Genomic DNA, 13,573 nt, shown 5'->3' on the forward strand with positions numbered 1-13,573 from the left:
GCTCCAGGGACACTGTCTCACGGGCCCTCCCGCACACAGGCCCCGGCATCCGAACCACGCTGCACGCTTCAGTCAATGCCTTCGTGACGTTCCTAGTTTTTTAATTAGTTGGGACAACGTGCCTGTAACAGAACGTTGACCATCGGGCCCAGGCCCAGGTGGGCAGTTCAGCGGTACTCAGTGCCTCCTTCACCCCATGTGGTTATTTTCAGTCTCACAGGGAGACAGTGAGGACAAGGTTATTGGAAACACAGAATCTGCCAGGCTGTAGGAAAGAAGCTTTGGGAGGTGTCCTGGGCTGGCCCGCCTGCAGCACGGCCGGTCCGGCCTGGCTCACCGCTTCACCCAGGAACCCTCTTTCCCTTAGAGAGAGAGAGAGAGAGAGAGAGAGAGAGAGAGAGAGAGAGAGGGGAAAGAAAGTGTTTTGACCCTTGCTGAATTCTAACTCACCAACGAGGAACAGCTAGAAACTAGTTTCATCTCCAGCCATGGTCCACGTAGAAGATTATGATATACTTTCAATGACACTGTGGGAGCGAATGGCCAGCGTCTGCTTTTTCAGACATTGCTCGATGGTCCCGGTCCCTTTCGCCGAGGACACGGGGCTGGGCGTCACGGGACCGCGGTCACCCCAGCCCCAAGCTGGTGTCTCCAGCACCAGCAGGAGACTCTGTGCTGGCGTGACCGCCAGCCACAGGCCACCCAAGCAGCCCACCTGACTGTGACGTACGAAGAAAAAGAAACGACCGCAAATAACTTCACAAATAAGCGTGTGCTTGCACACCATGTGAGCGTGACGAAGCTGTGGGAGTGTGGCGTGGGCCTGCGTGGGGCTCAAGAGACATTTCCCTCAGGAAGTGGCCTCGGGGTGTCCCTCTGCAGAGCGGACAGGCATTAGGGGGGTAACGGGGCGTGGGGATGGGAGGTGGCAGGGAGGTGAGCTCCAGGCGGAAGGGCAGCATGCGCAAAGGCCCCGGGGCGGGAAGGAGCGGTGTGCCCTGGAGGTGCTCAGAGGCCATTGCAACAGGACGGCGAAACTCTGGGGGGGAGGCGGCAAGCGGCAGAGTGCCCCCTGGGTCCCGGTGAGGGTTATCGCCTCCCTCCTAAGAGCAACGAGGTGCTTCCTAGTGTCTTAGGTGGTCAGGGGCTGGATCAGGGGTGCTTTCAGTCAGGCCTGGGCCACAGAGGGTCAGGTACGCGGTCAGCGTGGGGTGCGGGCAGGGCAGCCGTGGGCAGGAGGTTGCTTGTGCAGGTGTGAGCGTGGGAAGGGGAGCAGGCCTGGGGGATGGGCACGGAAGAGCTGCTTTTCTTTCCTCAGTTGAAACATTGCTCCTTTTTTCTCTTCTCTCATGTGTTTTTTTTTTTAATGTTTTAAAAAACTTTGCATTTGGAAACTTCAAATTCCTAGATAAGTTTTAAGAACTGGAGTAGGGGAAAGAACACCCCTCTATCTTTACCAAGATCGTTAACATTCAACATTGCTTTTAATTTCAAAAGCAGCACTTTCTGCTCGTACAAAATCAGGAATACGTCATGTGCCGAGTGGCAGCCTCCCCCCACCCCCCCCCCCCCCAGGGGTACCGTTGTCGTGGGATTCGAGTGCCTCCTCCCACACTAAGCTCTGCGCCTGGCAGATGCGCCCCTCAGCTTGTCCCGGGGAGGGGTGCTGGGGTGGGAGCTCTGGGCCTGCGGACTCACGTCCCTGTAGGGCTGGGCACTGGGACTTCCCAGGGACGGGGGCGGGGGGGGGCAGAATGGGAAAACGAGGCAGCCCCAGGGCCGGACGGGCTGGGGCAGTGGGCGGTGCCGGCAGAGAGGCTGGAGGGGAGACTGCATGGGTCCCGCAGTCACCAGAGACCTCTCCTTCCTTCTTCCTTCCCGCTGCCCTCTGCAGTCCCTGCTCTGTCGCATTCCCTTGAGGTCAGAGTGCAGGGGGCCAGCGGCAGACAGGACCCAGGGAACCCCGAGGACCAGGGCAAAGGGACAGCAGCCATCCTGAGTGTGGGGGGGGATGCTGGGACCCCAGCCTGGGGCTGGGCCTCTCGGGGAGGCCAGAGAGGCTGGTGGGGGTGGGGGGGCCCTACCTCCACTCTGCACACTGGCCTCCCCCCCGAGAAGGGCCGCAGGACAGCCGGAGCCTTGGGCTGGTCCCGGTGGCCGCTGACGAGCGTGCTGTGCCCGCAGCTCCTTGGTCAGCCTGATGGGCACGTTTAACGAGAAAGCAGAGCAGCTGGTGGAGATCCTGGAGGCCAAGGCGGACGGGCAGACCCCGGTGTCCATGCAGGAAATGCTGACCTGCACCACCATGGACATCCTGGCCAAGGTGATGGGGGGGTGGGCGCGGGGGTGGGGTGGTGCGTGCCTCCCGGGTGGAGGGCTCCCCTTCCCTCCCATTTCCCTGTCCTTGGTTTCCCCTCTGCCTGCTGCCCCTTCGAGCTCCAGCCCCCTTTGAAGGTACAGAACACCTAGCGTGAGACCGGAGCTGCTGACTCCTCCTCTCGAAGTGGGTCCTGAGAGGGGTGGGCGCTGGCCTGTGGCCGGCCAGGGGCAGAAGCAGGACCAGATCTGAGGGCTGCCCGACTCCCACCCCAAAGCCCACCATCCCCTCAGACTCCTCCGTGGGTAGTGGCTTGAATCCTTACCTTGGCAGACCCAGCAGTAGCCCCGAGAGCCCCACACCCAGGTGAAGGCAGGCCGGGCAGTCGGAGGCTGGGGACAGTGGGTGAAGAGCCACGGTCATTCACCAACCCACTGGGAAGCCGGGTGTGGAGTGGCGAAATGCATCTCGTCAGGGGAGAGTCCGAGGTTTATTTAGTAGCTACTATATGCTACTTAGTCCTCACAATATTCATCGATGTCACGATGCTTGTCAGCCCTTAGCCAGGGCCCGGGTCTGCAGCTGAATGGCACCAAGCTCGGCCCTGGCGCTTGGTCCTCCCATCCCTGAGATATGACCTCACCCTTCTCTCTCCCCCCAGGCAGCTTTCGGGATGGAGACCAGCATGCTGCTGGGTGCCCAGAAGCCTCTGTCCGGGAAAGTGAAGCTAATCCTGGAGGGCATCACTGCGTCCCGCAACACCCTGGCAAAGGTACCACCTCCGCCCCCCTTCCAGCGACTGGCCCCCCTTCCGGTGACCAGCCACCCCACTTGCGTTGTCCTCTTTCGCTGGAGCACCTCCTCCAGTGATTTCTTTTCAGAATGGGCTTTGAGTTCTGGTGTGCCTATCGGAAGTGCTTTCTGACTCAGTTGGGGTTTGCGTACATTGCCTGAAATAGAGGCTCAAAATGAAACGGGTTTACGTACATTAAGAGTTCTTCTTTCTCTAGTGTAAAATGACCCCTGGAACAAGCCATCTAGGATGCTTAGGATGGCTCCACAATGCCAGATGTTCCCAGATTTTCTTTTGTTCTACTGTGTCCAGCGCATAACCTCATTGTCATAAGGTGGCTGCTGCAGCTCCGGCTATCATCTCCCAGTTGGCAGTCCTCTGACGCCGCCCCATGTTTGGGGGCTGCCGATTCCACCTCACTGCCCTCTGGCTGTGGTTCCCTCCTTCACTGCAGCCCCAACCGCCTCCCTCCTTTGGGGGATCCCTCCTTATTTTCCATTGCTTTCTGAATGTTTTCAGGCATCTCTCCCATCCTTTCTAGGGATTTGGAGCCGGCAGGGGACTCCGATGGATGCTTGGGGTTTGGCCAGCTTTCTTGATCTAGTCTCCCTGGCTCCCTGATCTTTTCCTAGAATTATCTCGCATTCTTCCGGCCTCCCCGCTTGCTGCTGGGATGCATTGTCGTTTCGGAGCTGGGGGAGAGGGGAGAGGGAGGTGTATGTACGTACTCAGTGGACCCTCCCGCGCCGCCGGAATCTCCTTTCAGTTCATGCCCGGGAAGTGGAAGCAGCTGCGCGAGATCCGGGAGAGCATCCGCTTCCTGCGCCAGGTGGGCAAGGACTGGGTGCAGCGGCGCAGGGAGGCCCTGAAGAGGGGAGAGGAGGTCCCCGCCGACATCCTCACGCAGATTCTCAAAGGTGCGGGGGAGCTCCCGGCGAGGGCGGGGTGGCCGGGGTGCCTCCTGGCGGGGTGTCTTCACGGGCTGCTGCGGGGAAGGGAACGGGATACGAGCGTCGCAGGTGTTGCTGCCGGACCCTGAGCCGCTCCTGCTCCTTGTCCTTCAGCCAAAGAGGGCGCCCAGGACGACGAGATCCTGCTGGACAACTTCGTCACCTTCTTCATTGCCGGTGCGTAGTTTCGCCGGCGACCCAGGGCTCAGAGCGCCCTTGAACCCTGGCTCAGAGAGTTTCCTGGCCCTCTGAGCGGAGCTACGCTGCGGAGTTGGGGGGCCAGGGGGAGGAGGGGGCAGAAGCCTCCTCTCTCTGCTCGGGGAGGTCCGGGAGGCCCTCTTGGTGGCCCCTGGCCTGTTAATGGAGCTGGCAGTCGTGGGGACTTGGGACGGTGTCTTTCTGGGGTCAGAAAAGCTTGGCATGTGAATTCCAGCTTCCCCCTCACTCAGAATTTGTGGGAAGCGGCTTCATTTTTTTTTTTGCTCATCAAATATTTCTCGAGCATCTATCTTCACCTAGAAAACTCCTCCTCACTCTTCAGGGATCCCTCGGGTGCTGCCTCCTCAGGGAAGCCCTCAGTGATTGCCCAGACTCTTCAGGCCCCAGTCACAAGCTCCCCAAGGTGCCCAGAGGGCTCCTCTGCCCACATGTCTCACGGTTTCAGTCGTATCTGTTGGGGTGGCTCCGTGAGGCCCGTCCCCCGGCAGGTGGCAGGCTCGGTGGGGAGAGGTTACCTTGTTCCGCTCACCTGTAGATGGACAGACAGACAGGGCCCTGATGCTCCCCCTCCCTCCCCGGCAGTGCCCGGGCCTCCCTTCCCAGCACCCACTTGCTGTGAGGTGCAGCCCCTTCTCTCCCCCAAGGCAGCCCCCCACCCCCACCGGGGCCCCTTGGCAGGCAGCAGTTCCCGGCTGGGAGGCCACCTGTCCCTTTAGAGGAAATTCCTGAGGTGCAGGCGGTTCCTCCCCAGGCCAGCTGAGTGCGCTGTCACCGTGGCCGGGTCCTGCCGGAACTCAGAGTCGGCCCCCTGCCCACATAGGGGCAGCCACCCAGTGGTCCCCGCCACCGGAGGTGTGCCCCCTCCAGACCTCAGGCGCTGGTGCCCACCACTCGGGGAGAACACGGCCTTGGGCTCCAAAGCCCCAGCCCTGTCACTCCTGCTGTGTGACTTCAGAGACACACATTTCTCTCTGCCTCGGCTTTCTCTTCTGCAAAATGGGTACAGACGTCCCTCCAGGCCAGGCTCAAGGGCGGCTGGAGGAAGGGCCTTTCAGAGTGTGAAAAGCGGACACATGGGGACAGATGGCGTTTATCTGGCCACACCGGCAGGATCGGGCAATATGGAGGTGGCCCAGTGTCCCTGTATATCCGTATGGCCAGCACAACCGTAGGGGGCAGAAGTGGGGTGTCCTGCCTGAGCTGCTGCCAGGGGTTCAGAGTCTCGGAAGTTGGGCCTGCAGCCGCTCCATCCTCTCCTGCAGGTCACGAGACCTCTGCCAATCACCTGGCGTTCACGGTGATGGAGCTGTCACGCCAGCCTGAGATCTTGGCGAGGTATGGGGGGGCCGGGGCCCGGAGTGGGAGGCTCCCCTGATGCGGATGCGGCGTTTATCTGATGCCTTATTCCTGGCGGGCCACCTGCTCCCCCTCCCAGGGCTGAGCCCCCCACACGGTGTCCTGCCTCTCTTCACCCCAGGGCCTTTGCACATGCTGTTCCCTCTCCGGAAGCTCTTTTCCCTGCTTCTCTCCTAGAGAATAACAACTCTTCCTCCTCCTTGCCCCCCCTCTTCCTCCTCCCCATCTCCTTCTCCTACTTCTCAGACCCCTAAAGGAGCCACTAGGGTCCCCTCAGCTCATTCTCTCCTGGGACAGTTTGCTTCCAGTCTGTTTCAGTCCTGGAACTGGCAGCCCCACGGGGCCAGGGAAGGTGGCTCCTTCCCGCCCCCCGGCGCACTTAGGGCCTGGCCCGGGGCTGCCACTGGGCCTGAGCAGGACCCGCACTCGAGTGCCGGGGAGCGCTGGCCTTCGGCTGGCCGACGAGGGGGGTGTGCCCGCGGAGATGGCATTTGAACAGCGCCCCAAAAATTCCTCCAGGCGTGGGGTGGGGGTGGGGAGTGCTGGGGAGGTGGGCGGGGCCTGCTGTTAGCAGCTCTCCCAGCACAAAAGGTCAAGTGAGTGGCTTCTGGAGAATGTGAAATAGTTTCTTAGGTTTCCAAAGAGATGTAATAACAATACGCTCTTTATAGAAACTTTGGAAAAGAGCCGAAAAGTTAAAATAATAATAATAATAATGATAATAAAAATTTCGTCTATGATGGCCCCACCCACCCAGAAGCTGTTCACGGTTAACTTTTCACCCCACATCACTGTAACCTCTTCCCAAATCCACTTTTTAAAAACATCATGGGGAAACGTACACGTATAACCTAGAACGTACCGTTCTAACGACTTTAACCGCACGGCCCGGCAGCACACAGTGCGGGCACACTGTCGGGTGCCCAGAGCCTTCCCACCTTCCCCAACCGACGCCCTGCCCCCAGTGAGCACCGACTCCCCACCCCTCCCGAGCCCCTGGCGACCCCTGTTCTGCTTTCCGTCTGCTGCCCAGTCGCCCCGCGCACCCCACCACCCGTAACTGTGGGGCCAGGCGCTGTGCGCCCTGTGGTGCCTGGCTCGTGCCCCTCCGGGTGCTGCCCTCCGGGTCCATCCACGAGGCAGCGGGTGTCAGAACGTCCTTCCTTCATAGGCCGGAGTCATCTGCGGAGTCTCGCGTGCAGGGGCCACGCCTTGCGTGTCCACCCGGGGACACTTGGGTTGCCCCCACCGAGTGGCTGTTGTGAATGACGCCGCTCCAAACACGAGTGTGCAAAGGTTCACTCGAGGCCTTACTCTCCCACAAGTGGAAACGCCGGGTCGTACGGCAATCCCGTGTTTAACTTTCTGAGGCACCCGCCGAACCATTTTCCACCGGCGCCACGCACACTCCCGCCGACGGCGCACGGGGTTCCGGTTTCTTCGCGTCCCCGCCACATGCGTGCTCTCCCGTCTTTGACAACAGCCCCCCAGGGGGCGTGAGGGGGTCCCCACCCGCTCCCGTGCTGCCTGTCATTCTAACGGTGCGTGTCCCCAAGTCCACTCACCCGGCGTCCCTGCGCCACTCAGTCCACCGTTTCCAGCCGGCGGCGGCCGTGACCCGGGCTGAGACAGGCGTCTGTGGGCAAAGCCCGTGTCCCGCGTTGCGCTGATTCCCTGCGGCCGGTTCCCAGCGGCGAACCCAGAGGGGGGCCTGCAAGGGGCCCGGGGGCGTCATTCCCACCTGCTTTGCTGGGGCACCTGGGCTTGGGTGTGGCTGTCCCCGGGTGTCTTCAACAACGGGGTGGGCAGTGCTCACAGGCGGGGACCCCCAGGCCCCTCTCGCATGCTTCCTCCCACCCTCTTCTTGAAGCGCACATGTCCTTGGAGATGAACTTGTCCTTGTCCGACCCAACAGGCTGCAGGCCGAGGTGGATGAGGTCATCGGTTCTAAGAGGCACCTTGACTACGAGGACCTGGGGAGACTGCAGTACCTGTCCCAGGTGTGTGTGTGGGGGTGGGGGGAGGGCAGAAGCTTCTGGGCAGTGTGGGTGATTGATTCATCGACTCAGGTCTGCAGCCTCCCCAGCCCCTTGGGACAGGGGTCCTCTGACCCCGCTGCTCAGGGGAGTCCCCTGGGAGGTTAGAACAATCCCACCCACGCTGCCCCTGGCCCAATGACACCAGAGTTGCTGGGTGGGCCTGGGCCGCAGCTTACGGAGGCTTCCCAGGTAATTCCAAAGCGCAGGCAAAGTCGGAAACCGGCCCATCAGCAAGGGGCTGTATCTGCACTTCCCAGCTCAGCCAGGGCTCTGCAGGCCCAGCGCCCCCTCCCCTGGGAGAGTAAGCCCAAGGGAGGCCTTGTCTGAGCTGTGGGGGGTCCCCGGGGGTGGGACCCCGGGCTCAGAGGGAGGCCTGGCTCCTGGCGAGGTCCTGGACTTGGTGCACATGCAGCCCCGTGCGTGGGAGCAGAGATGGGCCGCGGCCCGTTCCCTGGGGCCTCCCGCCTTCTCTCACTGCCTCCCGTGTGCGGCTCCTGCAGGTCCTCAAAGAGTCGCTGCGGCTGTACCCGCCAGCGTGGGGCACCTTCCGCCTGCTGGAAGAGGAGACCCTGATCGACGGGGTCAGGGTCCCTGGCAACACCCCGCTCCTGGTGAGTGGGGGCCCCGCCTGCCTGTCTGCCCGCCTGCCCGCCGCCCCCAGGCTGGAGGCTGGTGCTGACTTGGGCTCCCGTCTGAGGTCAGGGAAGTGTGCACCCCATTCTCAGCACTGGCTGCCCTGCGAGGTCCTTTTCTCCCCTACACACTGGCCCGGTGTGGGATTCCAGGGGTGAGGCTGGGGGGCAGGGGGGTACAGGGGCTGCATTGCCAGCTGCGGACCCTGAGGCTCCGAGAGGTTTTCAGCGGTTGGTTCTCTCGCTTTGTCTCGTGTGAGGAATCTTTCCCTAGCCGGCAGTCAGTGTATCCACTGACATTGTCTTCTAAGAATTTTACGTTTCTCTTTTGAAAGTTGAGTTCTTACCTAGTTGGAATTGACCTTGTGAGGGGTGTAAGGGGGGATGTGTATTCGTCTGCTCAAGGGGGTGGCAGCCCGCAGAAATGCACTGTCTGGGCGGGGGTGGGGGCTGGGGGTCCCAGAGCAAGCGGCCCACAGGGCTGGTCTCCTCAGTGCCTCTCTCTGTGGCTGGCGGACGGCCGCCTTCCCCTGTGTCCTGGCTCGGCCCCTGTGTGTGTGCCTGTGTCCCCATCTCCTCGTCCTGTAGGGACCCCAGTCACACTGGACCAGGGCCCACCCTAGGGACCTCACATCAACTCAGTTACCTCGTTTAAGGCCCGTCTCCAAGTCGGTCACAATCCAGCCCACAGCGGGGCGCGTTTTGTTTCTGTTTTCGTGAAGGAGCACGCCGTGGTCCCAGTCCCTGCTGCGTGGCACCTCTTCCCCAGGGCTCTGCCTCGCCTTCCCGGCGTGCACCAAAGCTCCACCCGTGTGTGTGGTTCTTTATTCGGCTTATCTTTTTTTTCAAACACCCATGCACCAGTACCACCTGCCTTCGTGCCCGGTTCTTTAGAATATGCCCTCAGACCTGGCAGGGCGGGGCCCCGTGGCTGACTCTCAACCCGGGTGTGCAGCCCCGTGGGCCTCGAGTGGGCAGACCGGGGCTCCCAGCCGAGCCCCGCTCCCGGCCGGCGGGTCCTCTCAGGGGACGCCCTGAGTCTCCGGGCCTCAGTGCCACCCTTGTAAGATGGGGTCCCTGGAACCTGGGTCACAGTTTTTTTAGAAGAGTCTGTGGGACAATGGATGTCACAGGTCTGGCCAGAATTCCTGGCACAGAGCAGCGCCTCTGCTAGGCTGAGATGCCTTCCACTTCTTGCACCTGCTCTGCAACGCTGAGTTCCAGGTGCTTCTCTGCCCGCCCCCCCCCCGCCCCCCGGCTGCCTGGGTTCTGGGGACAGAGCGGCTCCGGGAGATACCTGGTACAGGCTGGCACCCAGCGCCCACATCATGTGGGGCATGCACGGCCCCTGGGGGCAGGCCATGGGACATGAACCCCAATCCGGAGGTGAAAGACCCGTGGGGCCTTCAGCTCCAAACCCCCAAACGGGCCCGGTATTGGAGAGAAGCCCCAAACAACAGCAGTTCTCAGGGTCTGGAGAAAGACGGCCTCAGTGACTCCAAGCCCATCCTAGCCCGTTCCGAGCCTCAGTGTCCTCGTCCGTAAACCAAGGACACACTAGCAGCTCTCGCGGGGGACCGTGCAGCACACCCGCTGGTGGTCGGTGGCACACTGGCTGTCCCCTCTCTTCCTCTTGGGAACTTTCCAGGGGCCAGCGGGGTTCCCCACGGGCCCGGACGGGTGGGTGGGGAGATGCCGGGTGAAGGGACGGGTGGGTGGAGTACAGCAGGGATGGGGGCTTGGGGGTCACCTCTGCTCCCAGTCACCCCACTGGGCGGCCACAGAGGGTGGGGGAGATGCGAGGGGACTTATCCTTGGAACCAGAGACAAGCGTCCCCTCTGCCTGGCAGTTCAGCACCTACGTCATGGGGCGGATGGACACGTACTTTGAGGACCCACTGACCTTCAACCCAGATCGCTTCGGCCCCAAAGCACCCAAGTAAGTCTGTCTCCGAGCTGCGCCCTCGGGGAGGCCTGGCGGGAGGAGGGCGGTGCCCGGGCTCTCTGGTGTGAGCTGCCTGTGCCCACGGAGCCCACGTGGCCTTGCAGACCGATGTGAGGGAGCTGTGAGCCCCACCGAGCCCCCTGCGATGCGACGGGGGAGGGAACCGCAGCTCAGAGAGGCAGGCAGCTCGCCCGAGAGTGTGCAGCCCGTAAGCGGCAGAGCCGGGGTGTGAGTCCATGCTCACAGCCAGCCCTTCACACCGGGAAGCCTGTGACTTGGGCAAGTGACTGCACCTCTTGTGGCCTTGACGTTCCCACCTGAGAAATGGGAATACCGAGGGCTCCCCCGGGGTGGGCGTCAAGGGAGCAAATGCGCTGAAGCGCTGAAGCAGTGGTGGCGGGCCATGCTCCAGGGACAGACCCCTGAGTCCAGCCCCAGACTGCACAGAGCTGGACATGTGGCCGCCCCGATGAGTCAGGGGCCTGGGACCTCGGGCGAGTTGCTCCTCTGAGCCTCCGCCGTTCCTCCACGTGAGGTGCGGATACTCACAGCTCCTCTGGAAGGCTCAGGGGGAGTGGACAGACAGGGGAAGATGCCGGGCCAGAGTCGGCAGGGGTGGCTGCGGTTTTCGGTGCATGCAAACCCCAGCCCCGCCCGCCACGGGGCGGCCCCTCCTGATGCCTCTCTCCCTGCAGGCCGAGGTTCACCTACTTCCCCTTCTCCCTGGGCCCCCGCTCTTGCATCGGGCAGCAGTTCGCGCAGGTAGGAGGCCTGGGCTGCAGGAGTGACCTCGCGATGGTGTCTTGTCCCGCTCAGGGCCGCCGTGGGCTGGGGGTTGGGGACGCAGCGGCCACGGTATCTGTGCTCACTCACTGCCTGCTCTCCCTCCCCTCCCATGCACAGATGGAAGTGAAAGTGGTCATGGCCAAGCTGCTGCAGAGGCTGGAGTTCCGGCTGGTGCCCGGGCAGCGGTTCGCGCTGCAGGAACAGGCCACGCTCAAGCCACTGGACCCCGTGATCTGCACCTTGCAGCCCCGGGGCTGGCAGCCTGCGCCCCCACCCCCGCCCTGCTGAGGGGGCCCGCGGCAGGATTGGACTCCTTGGACAAGGGCCGCGCCCACCCTCCTCTGCAGCCCACTGCCACCACCCCTCCCCCCATCCTCTTCCTTGGGGGCACCCTCCACACTGGCTCCCAGAGAGCCCTCTGCCAACCCCTCCTGCTTCGTGCCCCTCAGAGACCCCTGTCCGCTGCTAACTCCACCGCCCTTCCTGGACCAGCCTCGCCCTAACCCCCAGCTGCCACCCAGATGTGCCATTGTCTGCCCTCACCTCTTTGCACAGGCCTCTCCCTCTGCCAGAAACCCTAGCTCTTGCTCACTCCCTGAAGCCCCCTTCAGGTGTCACCTCCTCCAGGAAGCCCTCCCTGCCACCCCCGGCTGGGCCAGGGGCCCCTCCTCTGTGCTCCCATGGTCACCTGTGCTACCTCTAACACCACACTGACCACTGTATCGTGAGTGTCCTTCGAAGTGACCGACCGCCCCGCCGGGCCGTGAGCGCCGTGGGCTCGGGGTCTGTGTGTGACCCGTCTCTGAGGCCCCCACGCCCGCCGAGGGCCTGGCACAGAGTCGATGCTCAATAAATGTGTGTTGACTGCATGAACGATGGGCCCGACCGGGCCAGGGTGCTCTGCCCTCGGTTTGCTCATCCGTAAAATGGGGGTGATGTTGAGGCCGACGCAGCTCTGGAAGCTGCCCCTGGAGAGGCCCAGACACTGCCCCCTTGAGAGAAAGTTGCCCGGGCTGCTGGGAGGGCCCCGTTGTTCCCTCATCAAGTTCAAGGCTGTGCTCCCGGTGAGGAGTGAGACTGGGATTGTGGGCCGGGTTTTGAGAGCCTGACTGCAGAGGGCCCGGGGCCTGGGCCTGTGCCGTCCAGTCTACTCCCAACAGGGGGCGCTGGCTCCCCAGGTAGCTCCCGGAGGCTGGTACCCCCAGGGCCTCTCACGGGGGCAGCTGGTGGAGCCGAGCACCTGGGGGCCTGGGCTCACGCCCGTGACACCCTCATCATCTGCTGGCACAATGCCGCTCCTTCCGACCCGGTTGGAGGAGGTCCTGAGAGCCCGGGCCCCGACGGTGGGACTGTAACCCTCACAATGGTGGGGGTGAAGGAGCCGTCCCTTCCCCAGCAGAGCTTCAGGCCGGCCAACAGCCAAGGAGCAGTCATACCGGCCCGTGCAAGGGACGGGCTGGCCCGAGTCCCTCCTCCGGCCCCTGGGGGCACATCAGTGAACAAAAAGAACCAATGTCCTCGCCCACCGCCTGGGGTGCATGCCTGCCCTCTGGGGGTGGGGTGGGGTGTGGATTTTGGCCTGCTGTCACTGGGCATTGGCCCCTCGGTCCTTGCCGCTGTCCTGACCCGCAGCTCCGAGGGGTCCTCCCCTGCAGCTCGGGGAGGAGGTGACGTGCTCGGTGCAGGCGGGGCTCCTGTGCCGGGGCAGAGCCGGCCCCCGCCCAGGCTGGAGTGGTTTCCCCTGAGCCGCTGCGCAGGGGTCTGGCCTCTGGGACGCAACCTGGGCACTCCGCCTGCCCTCATGAAGCTTCTCCCCACCCTCTTCGACCCAGAAAGGGGGCTCCCTTTCTGTGAGCAGGCAGGTAGTTCTCAGACCTGGCGGTACAGCTGGGGTCCATGGGCCAGCCAGATCCGTCTAGGGGGTGGGGCCCAGAAACTGTTCTCTTTAAGCCCCCCAGGGGGCCCCAGTGTGCCAACCCCCGGCACCAGGCAGGGTGGATGGGATGGGATGAAGACCGGGGCCCTGCAGCCACACCTCCTGGGGTCGAACCCTCCCCATCTGCCACTAGTGCTTGGTCCTCAGTTTCCCCATCTGTAAGAGAGGACAGATAACAGAACCCACATCCTAGGGTTGGTGGGGGGATGAAGAGCGTTTTACACGGACTGGGCACAGAGCCTGCCAGTGTCAGTGCTGCAGACCCAGCGGTGGGGTCTTTATTACTGTCGCCACCCCGGAAGAACTCCTCGAGGGTGGGAGGCAGGCCATGCAGTCCCCAGAACAGCCACACGATGGCGCTGTGCTGCAGAGTTCCGGTTCGCGTGTCCTGCTGAGGGCAGAATGGGTGGTGCTCCCCACCCACAAGGGTCCAGGGAGGGGCCCCGAGGCGACTCAGGCTCAGCCTCCTCCAGGCGGGGTCAGGGCGAGAGGGTGCAAACCCCACCCGGCCCAGGAGCGTGTGGTCTGGGGCATCCACTGACAGCTGGGGTGGGGGTGGGGAGGCGGGCAGTACGACCCGTTGCATATATGGGGCCATGG

The 13,573-nt window shown here is 63.0% G+C and overlaps 1 protein-coding gene across 2 annotated transcripts in view; it reads left to right on the plus strand.

Annotated features, from left to right (window-relative positions):
• Positions 1-11,906, plus strand: part of LOC123808339 (cholesterol 24-hydroxylase) — a 28,287-nt gene extending 16,381 nt beyond the window's left edge. For both annotated transcript variants that reach the window (XM_045822924.1, XM_045822925.1), the window contains exons 6-15: positions 2,185-2,323; positions 2,979-3,089; positions 3,877-4,027; positions 4,175-4,237; positions 5,542-5,614; positions 7,551-7,635; positions 8,175-8,285; positions 10,157-10,245; positions 10,947-11,013; positions 11,155-11,906. In XM_045822924.1, the coding sequence (XP_045678880.1) occupies positions 2,185-2,323; positions 2,979-3,089; positions 3,877-4,027; positions 4,175-4,237; positions 5,542-5,614; positions 7,551-7,635; positions 8,175-8,285; positions 10,157-10,245; positions 10,947-11,013; positions 11,155-11,325 (1,060 nt within the window). In that variant the 3' untranslated portion in view covers positions 11,326-11,906. The remainder of the gene's footprint in view (positions 1-2,184; positions 2,324-2,978; positions 3,090-3,876; positions 4,028-4,174; positions 4,238-5,541; positions 5,615-7,550; positions 7,636-8,174; positions 8,286-10,156; positions 10,246-10,946; positions 11,014-11,154) is intronic.
• Positions 11,907-13,573: the final 1,667 nt, after the last annotated feature.

Source organism: Phyllostomus hastatus, unplaced genomic scaffold, assembly GCF_019186645.2.
Source record: "Phyllostomus hastatus isolate PE091 unplaced genomic scaffold, TTU_PhHast_1.1 phas_scaffold_501, whole genome shotgun sequence".
Taxonomy (NCBI): Eukaryota; Metazoa; Chordata; class Mammalia; order Chiroptera; family Phyllostomidae; genus Phyllostomus; species Phyllostomus hastatus.